Source organism: Hippocampus comes, unplaced genomic scaffold (assembly GCF_001891065.2).
Source record: "Hippocampus comes isolate QL1 unplaced genomic scaffold, H_comes_QL1_v1.1 scaffold221, whole genome shotgun sequence".
In the NCBI taxonomy this organism is placed as follows: Eukaryota; Metazoa; Chordata; class Actinopteri; order Syngnathiformes; family Syngnathidae; genus Hippocampus; species Hippocampus comes.
Genome location: NW_017806070.1, coordinates 351,977 through 367,552, shown reverse-complemented (window position 1 = coordinate 367,552; position 15,576 = coordinate 351,977). Strand labels below are relative to the sequence as shown.

Below are 15,576 nucleotides of genomic sequence, written 5' to 3'. Positions count from 1 at the left end.
ATATATATATATAGTCCAAATCTCAGTAAATACAAATACAGTGGAACCTCCAACCTAAAACTAAATTGCTCTTATAAATAATCCTGTCACAATTTCAATCACATAAACCCAGCTAATCATGCGGTGTACATTTCTTCTATTCTTTTTACCAATAAGTCAAGTAAGCTGAGCTATTTTATTTGTTGAATTATGTATTCGGAACTGTTTTGTTCATTTGACTTTTTGGCTCAGCAGCATTATTTCAGTATGGTTCCCATATTTGAATAATGGCAGCATTAGTATTAAACATGCTACTACTGTATTGACCTCAAAGACTGAGAATCCAATATGAAGATTCTTGACCAGGGCTCTGTTTCTTTTGTCCGGCTTTTGCATGAGCGACACCAGCATGTTTTTTTCCCCACGTTTGGAAGCACATTCACTGTGAAGTTGGCCAACACGGACTCGATACTGTGGATTAGTCCAGAAGTTCTGCTCTGTAATGTAAACAAACAATTTGTCAATTTTTCCAATAGCCAGTTTTTTTTGGGGGGGCGCATTTCGAAGTCACACTCGTGCATTTAGCGCTGCTTTGTTGCTGTTTCGCTTTAATTACACTCGAGAGCTGCACTGCATCGACACCCATACCAATGTGTCTTTTGTTAGTACGATTCCTATTTATTGAAAAATTATGAAAAGTTTCCCAAAATAGTCGACATTTCATCGTGAAACTGTTCTGCAACAAAAATAACTTAGACAAGAGGAGGATATTGCTACCTACGGTGCTGATACAAATAGCGCATTGAGTAATATTGTTCTCTGTGATGCAATACGGTGTAGTGCAGAGGAGATTGCTCTCAGACTGCAAGGGAAGCTCAACTTCCCCTAAAATGTCAAAATATAAGTGATCAAACATATGTGTGTACATACAATTGTGTGTACATGTCATTGACTAAATATGTGCTACAACGCGCTCAACTTTTGTTCAGAATCAGCTTCTTATTACTGGTTACGACGCGACTCTGTTCTCATTCATTCCCGCAGCTTCACTGTGCTTTAAACTGTGTGAACGCTGAGCGTCTCCGGCGCGGATGCTGGGTGTCTTGAGGGTAGTCCCAATGCATTGAAACGAGACGAGTCATTGGATAAATGCTGATTTTGTCGCGTCCATCGGACGCTCAGCGTCTCTGGAGTCTATGGACAGTGGGCGTTTATGGGCTGGCCCGGACACTGAGCTTTTCTGCATGATGATTGGATGATCTGTCTGAGTCTGAATCTCTTTTGATTGACAGCGAAATGAGCCAATCATCGATCTTTTGGGGTAGGCATCCGTGGGAGCATTTTTCAATTCTCATTCTGTTCTGAGTTGAACGGGAGACTTCTTCTCGTCATCTTAGCGACACTCTCTTTGTTGAAAACGACTAGCGACAAATTAATCTTTTATTTTTGGTGGGTTTTATTGTAGTTGCTTGTGTTCGCAGACTGACTTATATCACCCCAGTTAAGACCCTGGAAAAGACGCCTTGTTGGTATGACAGGGTAACAGATCATTTTCTTGAAAAGGAATGGAGAGTAGAATTCATGTATAAATAAACGGACACATTTTATGATGTAAGCCGAAATTGAGCTTCCCCTCCTTGACAGACCAGCATCCGCCACTAGTGTAGTGATGTAAATTGTAATGACTGGAAGCAGGGGGAAGACATTTTCTGTCTACAGAGTCATTTTGTGAGTTTCGTATGAAAGCAATTGACCCTGGAATAAGAATATGGCGAGGGAGCAAAATTATCTTTTAAAAGATGAGTGTTGGAGTTTGCATGTTCTCCCCAGGCCTGCGTGGGTTCTCTCCGGGTACTCCGGTTTTGTCCCACGTTCCAAAAACATGAATGGCAGGCTGATTAAACACCCTAACTTGTCCCTAGGTGTGAGTGTGAGTGTGAGCGTTGATGGTGTTCCGTTTGTGTGTGCCCTGTGATTGGCTGGCAACCGGTTCAGGGTGTCCCCCGCCTACTGTCCGAAGACAGCTGGGATAGGCTCCAGCACCCGCCGCGACCCTTGTGAGTATAAAGTGGATCGGAAAATGGATGGATGGATGGATGACGATGAGTGTTACCTGGTAGTCTGAGGCAAGGGCCTATGTTTGAACATAAGAAACATCCTTAGGCATTTTATACATATGCTGTCTGACTGATATGTAATAAAGCAACAAGCTATGAGCTCTGACTACTTGGCCGATTTTTGGAAGGTGGTGAAGGGTCTTAACAGTTGTAGAATTATGCCCATGTTGCACTGTATCTGGTATCTCAGGGGTTGACATTATTTCTGAGCTGTGGCAACGGCACTACAGCACCTAATTTAACTGTTAAAAGCGATATTTATTCGCCTGATTAGGTTGAGTGTGTTGATTTGAAGGCATTTTTTTTCATATGAGGTGACCCACACTATGATTAAACTTTCAGTTCACAAAACAAGGGATTTGGATCACATCACTACTGAACACATGAAATATGACAGAATGAGATGAGCCCCCTTGTTGTCATTTGCTTCAATGCCTTCTTAATTCATGATTTCTTGCCGGGTACAATATCTGTCTTTTTATTTCCCGTGATACAGGATAAATCAGATAAAGTTGGCTGTTCCCAATGGCTATAGACCAGGGGTAGGGAACTCCGATTCCATGAGAGCCATATCACGCCTGTTTTAGATCCCTCCTTACTCCAACACACCTGATTCAATTGATCATGATCGTTTCAGGCTTATACAGAGCTTGCTGATGGGCTGATCATTTGAATCAAGTGTGTTGAAGTAGGGTTAGATCTAAAACAGGCATGATATGGCTCTCAAGGAATTGAAGTTCCCTACCCTTGCTATAGACAAAAAATAGCCCTTGCCAGAATTCTGTGAACTGTGGAGATGATTTCCTCGATTGACAACCAATTTGGCTTCAAAGCAAAGCATGGCACAGTCCTGACCTTTCTATCAGCCTGACCGCCTGTAATACTGAGTGGATGATTGGCAATCCTTCAGTGAATCATATTATGTATGCGAATGACCTCTTGGTCTTCAGTCCCCCCCAGTGTTGGTCTCCCCCAGCTTCCTAATGTTGCTCTGAATATGATGTTGACTATGATATGAAATTCAATCTAGATGACGATGTGGTCGAATGTTTCCTTCATTCAAATTGGCAGGTGATATCACTTGAGACGTATAAGCAAAGTTAAATATCTTGGCTATCTCATCACAGACCAGCTGAAGGATGACCAAGTCATGTCCAGGCAATGTCGCTCCATGTATGCTCAAGCAAATAGTTTGCTTTGCAAGTTTGCCGCATATTCGGATGGAGTGAAGGTGGCTTGATTCAGAGCACACTGCACTCCACTCTTTGGTGTATTTCCAGCGAGATGTTCGTGGCTGCAGGTGTTGGCTGAAGAACTCTGAGAATTGTACCATCATGACATTGACAAGCATCAAATTGAGGACTACATGCTATCTTCCTGTGGAAGCATTGGTTTAGTAGTCTCCTCTCAGGTCAATGATTATTTAGTTGTTTGGTGAATATGTGCATATGTTTTAAATTTTAAATCTTTTGTATGTATTGTCTTGTTCTTTTATGTTGATGATGGAGTTTGGAATCAAGTTTGTGTATAGGTAGGTAGTTGTAGGTCAGTTGGTAGCTATGCACTGAATTCAGTCCAGATATTCCAAAAGTACCACGATTATTCAAGCATCCTCCAGCTGTTTTCCCAGCAAGCCATCTCCCCTCATAGTAGGACGTCTTCCAATGGCAGGACGAGTTTCCATCGAGGAAGTCGGGACACATACAGCAGATGTCAAGATCACTATAAAATCTACAAAATTCGCCCAGGCTCATCCTGTGCGAATGATTGTTTGGTTAGAATCACTGATGAGTGTTACCACTTGAATCTTAAGGCGCTTACCAAAACTCCCCATTGTCAACCACAGAAAGACACAGAGCTCGATCTTGTGGGCTCACAGTTTCCCACAAAGGTGACCTGGTAATTTGGAGGAGAGGCATCATTTATAACTCCTCACACTTCACCAAGTAAAATACAGCACACATCTACAAAATACCAGAGATATTATCATGTGATGAGTGCAACCTATAAAGATCTGCGCTCTATGTTGTATACTATATTTTGTCATTTCGTATATAATATGAAATATACCAAATACCAATACTCTTTTGGCATCTTTCGTTGTGTTATTGCAGTGGTACAGTCTCCTTAAATGTGAAGTAAAGCACTCGTACACAGTTCTTTTCCTTTCAGCATATAAAATTTATCGTGTAACTAAATTTGAGAAGTCCAGCATTACTTGATCATGTTCCTTTTCTGGGGATTTTATTTTGTGTCTGGGAGGAACGATAGCAGTCGCAATTCCTCGCTGAATTTGCCTTTTCAAAAGCATTCAATCATGACGATTTTAGCGGCGCATCTGACTCAATATTTACCTATAGTCTAACACTTAACGTTACTTAACCTTAAAATAAAACATGTTCATTGATTAATTGGTGTCTTTAATTGTTTACATTTCCAAAAACCATTCAAAAAAAACAAATCTAATACACTGTACATCGACTCTGAATTTGGCTCGAATTTATAATTTTGGCCTTCATGCATTAGTATATGAGGTTAATACAAAAAAATGAACGGGCACCTAATGGCATATTTTCAAGCATAATTAAGACTTCAGTCCGTATTTAGGCTCTTTTGTATGGCCTCAAAAAAAATTGTGATTTTATTTTCTCTTATCAGAAAATAATTTCAAAGTCAAATCACGAATGACAGTGATTGCTTTGTCCTGATGGGACTTACCGATCACTCCAGTCTCCATTCCACTCCCCCCTGCCCCAGGGGTTTAACAAACGCACCAGACATACTGCTTGGCCCCGGCTCATTATCTGTTCCGTAAAGTCAACAGAGAACACCATGTTAATTGCGCACTCAGACATTTCTAACCCTAAATGAAACACTTTCAGACCAAACTTAACCACAAATGGTCAGGTTCTATACTTTCTGTTCCAACTTTAATGCTCAAAACACAAGTCACAAGAGTTTACCTCTCTGACCCCTGTGACTGTGTATGCGTGACCTTGGACCAATCCATTTGGCAGAACAGTGTTGGCCGGTGTCTCCTACAAGTCAGAGCAAGCATGTTTTAAGTAATCACATAATACACCATGACAGATTAGCAAAATGGCATTTTAATTCGCCATGTACTTCCTCATATTTGACAAGATGTGGCGTGACAGACTTTGCCTTCATGGGCTCTTATAACAATAAGTTAATCTTACCCAAAGATTTTCTTTTATATGCAAGCTTATTCTCATAGCGTGAATTAAACTGACATTTATGATCCGTAAATGCCCTGGTATTAAAGAATCTAGGCTAAAAGATTTGGTTTTCTTCAATCTCCCTGAATTTAGGACAGAGAATAATCCATATATTACCCATCGCAAAGTAAAAGTCTTTATATACAAAAATACAAACCAAAATAAGCCCACACGCAGTGAACTACATGAACAAAGGAACAACAAATACCAGGGTTGGACACAGCAGTTGTAAAGCGCCTGACAAAGGGCATAGGAGGAAACAAGATGTTCTGGTGACGTGTCTCCAAGCAACCAGAGCTTAAATACTGAAAGACACAAGGCCACGCCCAACCCTGTAACATAATACAGAACCATAAACTTACAGAATCGGCAGCCAGATTCGATTTCCCAACGGAGCTTGCACTACAGCACCCCTGAGTAGAACTTCCAAGGAGATTGAGGAGTGTGATATCCTGTAGTTGGAACAGACCCAGTGGTAAAAAGGCAGACCACCAACTTGGTCTGCCAATCTAGAGGCACTGTCCCAGATGTTCATGCGATGGTGTAGCTGCCTCGCAACACGCAGAGCCTTTTAGAACTCTGGGAAGATCTTATCCACCACAAAGACCGTATCACCGCAGAGCTATTTATCCAGCTCTGTGACTTCAAGCCCAGAGAAAGGACCCCATCTCAGAGTCCCAGACGCTGCTTCTTCATGGGAAGGCGTGTTGGTGGAATTAAGGAGTCTTAGAAGTATTCTTTCCACCTACTCAAAATGTCCAGAGTCGAGGTCACTGCTGATCCCATGTCCACTCTACACAGTGTTAATGGGGTACTGCATACCCCTTGTGAGGTAGGACCAGAATGTCCTCGAAGCCAAATGTAAGTCATTTTCCATGGCCTCACCAAACTTCTCCCTCGCCCGAGTATTTGCCTTGATGCCCACCAAAGCTGTTTAACGCTCAGCTAGGCGTTACCCATCGCCTGCCTCCTCCCCAGCAGGAGCGCTCTCCAGCAATCATTCCAGGGACTCCAAAAAGTGTGGGTACTCTCACCTGTTGTTTAGTGCATAAGGACAAACAACAGGTGGAGGGAGACTAATAAATGTATAGGCAATGAGCCATAAGTATGCCCACACCTGCTCGGTGTCTCTGATCATCGGCATCTTCACAGTGGGAAAGGGTCCAACCACACTCAGGACTGGTATCAGAGCTGAAGCTATGTATCGAGGCAAGCCCGACTACGTCTATTCTGAACATCTTGACCTCGCACACCATTTCGGGCTCTTTGTCTGGCAAGGAGGTGACATTTAATGTCCCTCGAGCCAACTTCTAAAGCTAAGGCCATTGCCCACCGCCAAGCTCACATTGCACCTAACCCTTTTGGCCTCTTTCACAGGTGGTGAGCTCATGAGAAGGGGGACCACCATTGTTCTTTCAGGCTAAGTCCGGCAGTATCCCATGGGTGTAGGCCCGGCCACCAGGTACTCGCCACTGAGCCCCACTTCCAGATCTGATTACAGAGGGGGTGGCCTACATCCCGGCAGGGGAAATTTTATTCTAATATTTGTATACATCATATGGGTCTTTTGATCCGTGCTTTGTCTGATCCTTCACTTAAGATCTGTTTGCCATGGGTGACCCTGCCAGAGACATAAAGCCCCAGACAACTTAGCTCTAAGGTTCATTGGGACACCCAAACCCCTCCAACACGAGAAGCTACCGGCTCAGGCAGGGCTTGAAGTGCTTTAACACAACGATACCAAATTCTGGAATTGTCTTGGCGGCAGAATGGTTAGTACATCCGCCTCACAGTACAGAGGTCTACAGTTTGGATCTGGGCTCCGGCCTTCCTGTGTGGAGTTTGTATGTTCTCCCCGTGCCTGTGTAGGTTTTCTCTGAGTACAGCAGTTTCCTCCCACATTCCAAAAATATGTATGGTCGGTTCATTGAACCCTCTAGTTTGTCCCTCGATGTGATGATGAGTGTAAATGATTGTTCGTCTATGTGTGCCCTGCAATTGGCTGGCAACCATTTCAGGGTACCTAGTGCCCAAAGACAGCTGGGATAGGCTCCAACACGTGGCAACCCTCGTGAGCATAGCCAGTTCAGATAACGGATGGATGGATTTCTTGTATGGTAGATTTGTGCTTACCCCTTGAGGAGTGCCACATCCCATCAGTGATTTGGATTGTCCGGCTCTGCATATAAGCTCCCAAAGGTCTTGCGGAGGATCTGACAGCTTGATACAAATGTGAACACCACCTGTGAAGTCCACCAACGCCTCATCGGGTGTTCCAGAACTCATGTCTGAATAGGAACCACACACTCTGACACAAGTACATTGGAATTACTTGCAAAGACTACAAAACTGAACAGATTTTATTGAAGTGATTTAGACACATATGTCCATACTTAGCATAAGCTTTCTCCAACAAAGCAGGCCAAAATTCTGTTGGGTCTTTGGACCTCACAAAAAGCAGGTTGCCATTGATTGTTGGGAGCTTGTCATCGATGACAACATCTACCCATCTGCCAAATCTCCAGAACTGAAATGTGAGAGATTAAGTCACCAATGCAATACTTCTTCTGTTGAGTGTGCAGCAATTGTATGTTTAAATCACAATTTATTTTATTTTCCATTACAGGGGTCTGAGTCGCAATGGACCTATGATTTTTTTTTTAAGGTTACAAAGGGCACACAATGAGCTAGCTTGCACAGCGACATAAGGACGTCATGTGGTTCAAGAAGTTATACTCAATAACTGCTATTCATTTTTTTTTTCATCTGATTGTTTTTATGGCTATCACAGTAGTACTATTGATCACGATTATACCAAAGGCATAATTACAGTAAATATTCATATTCTAATTATGACTTTACTTCTGTATTAGCATCAGTGAGCAAGACTAGGTACAAACAAATTTGTGTTGCATCACCATCAGAGGAACAGAATTATGTTGTAAACCGAGGGACTTCTGTATTCTGTTTAGATTTTTTTTCAAAAACTGAATAGAATAGGAATAAAAACATGTTTTTGATCATCTGAATGGAAATGTCATTTCTCTGTGTATTTACCCGAAAATGAAACAGTCCACAGTAGTCCTTCACAAAGTTTTGTTCAAGAGGCACAACATGCTGAAAAACAACTTTCTGGAATGTCAGTGCACCCAAAGATGCGAGAAACCAGCAGTTTCCTGAGAGAACACATGATAAGTGAATCGGTTATGTAGGTATACCAAGTTCCTCAAAGTTATTTGGAAACTGCATTGAATGAAGTCATGCTCTTACCAACCATGCCTTGACCAAAGTCAAACCTTGAGATGCCATCGACGACAAAAGATGGATTGGGAACCAATTTCTGAAACAGACATGTTTGAGGGATTGTGTACACAACCCAATTTTGGACCATAAATAAATGTAAAAAACTGTTCTGACTATGGATTTCAACAGCTGTCCTATTGACTCTTTGATTTTATGTTTTAAGACAATTACAAAAGTACAGCCCAAAGTTGAAGGACACATTCAAAGCCGTTCAAACAGTTAAAAACAAAAACTTCCTTCAGGTAAAACCAAATGGATAAAGATGGACAATCTCAATTTAATTTTGGTGTTAAGCAACTCAGAATTTGACCGAAATTCACCCTGAAAATATTACAGCACTTGTTATTTATTTCATTATTCACAGCAATTAATTGGATAACTACTTTGTTCAATCGCATGCTATTAGTGCCAAAAATGTTACTTTTTACCTGTACACCCGCAACGAACTGCAATAAATTGTGTTCAAGTTTTGAGGGTCCACCAAGTGTTTGTCAATAAAAAAAGCTTACCCCTGGTCTATGCCATTGCACTTGTTTCAGGTCATCAGGTTTCAGTATGCCATTGCCAATGGATCGTCTGTCGGGCGGGAACATTTCATCGATGTAGCGAACTTGCCGGTCGATGCAAAACTCTTTCAGTCTTTTGTACTCTTGTTTGAAGAACACCTCGGGATTGTCGACGGTCCCATAACCATCTCCTTTGTGACGTGCATTTATGATGCTCATACACACGCCTGGAGGAGGCATTTTGCGAGTGACTTAGCTCTGTTAAAGAAGAGGAATTCGAAGTGATTACACCAAACTTGCCGTCTTTGCCGTTCTTACTGTTAGATGAAGGTGACAGTTTGGATAGTTACAGTTTGGTGGACATTAGTTGAGGAAATACTGCTTGCAGTCAGTCAGTCCCTGCTTCAGTTCTTTATTCATTTATTTATCTATGTATTTATTTATACTGAAGGTGACTTATGAATGGAATATGAACACCAAGAAATTGCTTAGTTTGGAAGTCAGAGTTCAACTTCATCCAACCATCAATCAATCAATATTTATCCTATTCCAATTGACTGGTTAAACGTCAGTCAATCACAGCACACACAGACAAACAACCATTTTCACAAACAAAAGCCAAACAAAACCACAGGTTGACCAGCATGAGGAAGCGGCTTGCGGTCAAACTGTCAGGTTCCCACGGACTTAAAAATAAGAGTGGCAAAGGACATTATTCTATCCATCCATTTTCCAATCCGCTTTATCCTCACAAGGGTCGCGTGCTGGAGCCTATCCCAGCCGTCTTCGGGCAGTTGTGGGGGTGGGGTGGGTGGGACACCCTGGGTGGGACACCCTGAACCAATTTCCAGCCAATCGCAGAGCACACAGAGACAAACGACCATGCACGCTCACACTCGCACCTATAGGGACAATTTTTGAGTGATCAATTAGCCTGTCATGTGTGTTGGTTTTCTCCGGAGTACCCGGAGAAAACCCACGCAGGCCCGAGGAGAGCATGCAAACTCCACACAGGAAGGCCGGGATCGAAACAAAGACCTCTGCAATGTGACGTCAACGCGCTAACCACTGGACCACTGGGCCGCCCAACATTCTTCTCGTATTATAAATTATAACGATTACGCAGTTGGAAAAGTTTCTTTGATTCCATATAAACAAGTGTTGTTATGTATGACAACATTTCTTCCCAATTATTTTAATTAAATTGGTGTCTTGAGTAACAATAGAGCAAAAAAAAAATCTATAAGCTCTTCTGATGTAGATAACATTCTCTGTAAACTGACTTAATTCTTGCGCTATTTGAGAAGGATGGCAAGGTGGTCAACTGGTTAGCACGTCTGCCTCTCAGTGCAGAGATGCAGGGTTCGATTCTGACTCCGTCTCCCTGTATGGCGTTTGCATGTTCTCCGCATGTGTGTGTTTTCTGCGGGTAGTCCGGATTCCTCCCAAATTCCAAAAACAGGCTAATGGAACACTCTAAATCAGGGGTGCCCATTACGTCGATCGCGATCAACCGGTAGATCGCGGACTGGTCCCAAGTCGATTGGGAGGAGTGTCGAGGAGAAAAAAAATAAACAACCATTTGTGTGTTTTTGTGCATGTTAGTAATACATGTATATTTTTTTGTGTTCATGTATACTGCACCCTAATCATCCTATCAGTCTCATTTTCACAAAAAGTATTTAAAAAATAAAATAAAGCAGGTAAATCTTTAACCTACGGTGGCGCGTGACCTACGTCACCGGAAGTAGTTAGCGCTCAGCAGTCTGCAATTGCAGCTTGTGATCAGAGTTGTTGCGCTATGTCTTTTATCGTTATCATTATTCTCATTCAGAGTTTGTTTCGTGCACAATTCGCCGAGGGGACAGGCAAAAAATGGGAATCTAGAGAGCCGAGGGAAGCACTTTAAAACGGTACATGTGGGCTACGATAGTTAACAGGCTGCAAAATCCGTCACATGCTGAGCCACCCCACTGGTTGTGCAGACCAATCACAAAGAAACACTGCCCCCCCCCCCAATTTTGCTGCTGTAGACTGCAAATTTCCCCAGTGTGGGGCAAATAAAGGTTATCTTATCTTATCTTATGAACATCAAAATTAATTAATTCGTTTTCTGCATACTGTATTGTATTTTATGCAAAAACAAGTCAATGCCATAGTGCCGTCGTGGCAATTATCGAGATAACAGTGCTCAGCGAGTCAAAACAAGGCGCATGTCAATGACAACATCTTCACCCGGTGCGATGATTGGTCAAAATTAAAGTTTGCCGCATTGCCCAATCAGCTCGAAATATTATAATGAATTTCCCGACCTTCCCAAACAGATCACATTGGAGCAGCCCTTGAGTGATTCACATCATTAGCAACCCGGGTTTTGCCTGGTTATGTTGTCGACTTAAGGCCAACATTTTTGGTGATTCCAATTTTTTGTTTCACTAACTTTGCTGCCTCTGCGTTTGTAGCTACATTTTATGTTCAAGTTCCCATTATATTCTGTAAAACAATAATTTCAGCGTGTTTTTATTTATAATGTGTGTCAAGTCAAAATATTTACAACGACACTTCCTCAGAACTGAACTTAACTCAAAAATACCATTTACAAAAAAAGAAATATTTTAACATTTTAACCATCAAGGTTGGTGAAACTTGGATTCTGAATCACTGTCAGAAATTTTGGACACGACTGTGCTTGTCATTTACACCGTTGAAGAAAGCACATCAAGCTGTCATTGATATAACAAGATGAACCAAGTTAACAAAGTGATTGAGCCGGTTTTACCACTCCAAGAATATTAAGCGTTAGGGTTATGTCAGGTTAATAAAACAATGGCTGATCTCAAATTTGACATTTGGATGCATATATGTCACCAATGACAACACACCTTGCTGCTAACCATTTTGTTGTTCTGAAACAAAAAAAAAAAAAAATCCAAGTATAAGGTGGTTTCATTTGCGAAGCGGCATGGGCGCTCTTGCCGATCAAGCTCACATGTAGATTGCATGCATATATTTGTTTCAGATGTAAATTTTCACATACATATTTGCATGACATTCAGTATCTGCAATCACAACACAGTGCTAGTCAACATCTGAATTAAAAACCGAGACTGAAAGCCCACCTTAATAAAAAACATTTTGCGCATTTGCTTCAATGACTTTTTTTAAAATTAAAGTTCAGATGTAGCTAAAATATCACATAGTAAAATCTCTGAATAACTTACCAGGGAAGAGAGGTTGTGTGTAGAGTTGTGTTGTGTTGTGTTGTGTTGTGTTGTGTTGTGTTGTGTTGTGTGCCGGTGGATCAGAATGCATGAGAAGGCTAGTTTTGTTGTGTTATGTAATACCAGCATATCCCTGAGGCTCCACAGCAATGAATATGTTAATAATCTCTGAAGCACCGCCTATGACACCATTAAAAAAATAAACAAAACACAATCCGCTTTCATTTTGGTAGGGTGTTGTTGCATGATAAAATATTCGACCTGCCCCGGCTTGTTCAAGGTTTCGCAATAGTTTGCTCTAAACACACAGAGCCACACCAACATGTACAAAATAAATTAGCTTTAGTAGCTTATTTGAATGACACACAAAAACCACCACTACTTTTAACCTTATTGTATATTCTACTAACAAAATGTCATAACATAGTTATTGGTTTGACATTCACATTCATTCTGAAATTAATTTCACCTCTTCTTTTATGGTTATAAAGTATTTACTGGTATGTAAGTGGTCAAATTCTGCGCTGTAGATCAATTCCTGGCCCATGCCCCAACATCCAACTGTTTACAGAGCCCCTCAGGTGACATGGAAGAAAAATAAAGCAACTTTGCATTCCCTTGTAAAGTTATGCGTTCCATCGCAAAGTTGTTGTTTTTGTTTATTTGTTTGCTTGTGTGTTTTTTGCAAGGGAACACTTTTTTTTAATGTGCGTTTACATACTGTAGAATGCATGGACATCAGTGCCTTAGCTAGCTTCTTTTCATTGGAAGTTGTCCCCGGCAGCGCATGATGGCGTGTCGGTGATCAACACTCGTTATTGGAGCCGGTTTGTATCACCGCCAATATCAACAATATCACGAAATCGTGGTCAATTGCAAAATAATAATAATAATAATAATAATAATAATAATAAATAAAATAAGAATAAGGCTGGCAGCCAGTCAAGAGAGAGAGTTTGCTAGAAGTATGGTGTAATCAATAATACCCGGACACGAGGATACCTTCCGTGTTGTCAGGCTACTGCCAGCGACAGGCGTTAGAACGGAGGGAACAGCAACATGACAAAGTGCAGTGACACTCAACCTCCACAAGGTGGTACTGCAATATCACCTGTAACGGAGATGACGTAATCTCCCAGCATTTTCTCCTCTCCTCTTTATATTTACAAAACAATAATACATGGAAACAGGAATAAGTCTCGTGTTTGTTTTTGCGCCTTTTCGCTTAGTTACCTTAAAAATCGAAACATTTGAATGGAAACCCCATTATTGGCATCACTCACCAACAGCCACGGGATGCAAGCCCACAGCCAGGGCCTTTAACCTAGCGAATCAAGTAAAAATCGAGGAACCGGTCACCTGTAGGCAACTGCCCTCCGCCCCATCCGCTGATAACAGCAACACAATTAATGAAATAGTTCTATTTGTAATATATTTTCTTACTCTTTGCTTAATTTGACTTTAAAACGACCTATTTTATGTGTTTTGATGCTGATTAAAATCTTAAAATGCAAAAGAAAGCATAACTCGACAGCTAACTCTATTGAAACTCAGTCTTATGTTAGTTAATGACCTCATTAAAGACCATAGCCTTAACATGATCGGTATTTGCGAGATCTGTTTCAAACCCAATGAGTTTTTACCGCTAAAAGAGGCATCACCTCCATATTTTGTGAGTTCACATGTAGCATGTCTTCGTAAGAAGGCTGGGGGTACTGCAATTATTTCCGAATCTGCTCTCAAATTCAGACCTCGCTCAAACAGCGCCTTTAAAACTTTTGAAGCTCTTGTTATGCGATCCACAGATTCATTACCATTTTATCATTTAGTTATTTGTCATCCTCCTGGCCCTTACACTGGCTTTCTTGATGAATTTTCTGAATTTGTTGCTGACTTGGTGACTCACGGAGATAATATACTTATCATGGGTGACTTTAATATTAATTTGACTCGCCCGACAGACCCACTTATTCTTTTTGGTATCACGCAGATAATAGACGAAGCCACCAATAAAAAAATGGAAACACTATAGATTTGGTACTTACCCGTGGGCGAGCAACCTCAAATGTAATGGTACCACCGTATATACTGCTATATCAAAACTAGAACTTAATAAAATTTGAGGTCTTAGTTCAGGGGTGGGCAATTCCAGTCATGGATGGCCGCTATACTTCATGTTTTCCATCTCTCCCTGTTGCAACACGCCTGATTTAAATGAACAGATTCAATATCAGGCTTCCTCAGAACTTGCTGATGATCTGTTAAGCTCCATGAAAAACAAACAAAACGGAGAGGAATTCTTCCCTCACTGTGATTTACGACCTCCTTTGTCATTTGCTCCAACTCTTGAAAGCAAGAATGTAGCATACTGTTTGTTTCTAAAAGCTTCTATGATATCTAATTAACACAAGACATACAGGAAGTTTTACACGATAATTACACGAGAAATAAAGGATGGTGGTAAATGGAAGCTCACAGGACCGGTCCTGCGGCCCTCCCGAGCGGCGTAAACTTGCAACTTTTTTTTTGTTTTTGAGTTGATGTGTTTTGGATTTCCACGGCGTTTAATTCTTTTTTGCAGTTGTTTTTGTTTGTCTGCATTTATGTGTTTATATTTGCAACATTCCTGTGTGTGCACTGTTTGCGGTGGGGTTGGGGGTGTTGCAGGTGTTTTGTGTGTGTTTTGAGTTTGTCTCTTTTTGTTTGCATCATTCTTTGCAGAGATGGGTATTCCGTCCGTGGGACTGAACAGTCCGTCCGTCCTGCACGGAAAGACACCCATTTTTTGGACGGAGGTCAGAGGACAAGAAGTCTTTTAAAAGGGACGGGCGGACTAAGTAAGGATGGAAGTGTGTTTTCATCCGTCTCTTTAATCGTCCCTAACCGGGTTAAGTATGTGGTGTATGTGGAGGCAAAATAAAAAGGCCAGAGTGTTGCCAAACACAATTTTTTTTCACAGGCTACTAACCACACAACCTTTTTCATCTCAACAGTATTTTTATAGCAACACTGCTACCTATCTGGCAACAATCGATTTCTGATTGTACTCGTAAGAGGGAGCACATAACTCCTACTCTGGCATCCCTTCACTGGCTCCCTGTACATTTTAGAGTTATTTTCAAGATCCTCTTATTTGTTTTCAAATCTCTAAATGACCTCACGCCACCTTACCTCTCTGAGCTCATCCGCCCCAACACACCTGCCCGGCGCCTCA

General features: G+C 41.4%; 1 protein-coding gene across 1 annotated transcript in view; it reads right to left on the bottom strand.

Annotated features, from left to right (window-relative positions):
- LOC109530237 (calpain-1 catalytic subunit-like) overlaps positions 1-12,426 on the bottom strand; it is a 19,650-nt gene extending 7,224 nt beyond the window's left edge. Inside the window, exons 1-11 of the mRNA XM_019893849.1 lie at positions 12,363-12,426; positions 9,145-9,399; positions 8,603-8,672; positions 8,390-8,508; positions 7,726-7,859; positions 7,466-7,640; positions 5,060-5,134; positions 4,815-4,900; positions 3,918-3,992; positions 3,691-3,851; positions 307-476 (exon numbers count right to left, since the gene is read on the bottom strand). Of these exons, the coding sequence (XP_019749408.1) occupies positions 307-476; positions 3,691-3,851; positions 3,918-3,992; positions 4,815-4,900; positions 5,060-5,134; positions 7,466-7,640; positions 7,726-7,859; positions 8,390-8,508; positions 8,603-8,672; positions 9,145-9,381 (1,302 nt within the window). The 5' untranslated portion in view covers positions 9,382-9,399; positions 12,363-12,426. The remainder of the gene's footprint in view (positions 1-306; positions 477-3,690; positions 3,852-3,917; positions 3,993-4,814; positions 4,901-5,059; positions 5,135-7,465; positions 7,641-7,725; positions 7,860-8,389; positions 8,509-8,602; positions 8,673-9,144; positions 9,400-12,362) is intronic.
- Between the last annotated feature and the right edge of the window lie 3,150 nt (positions 12,427-15,576).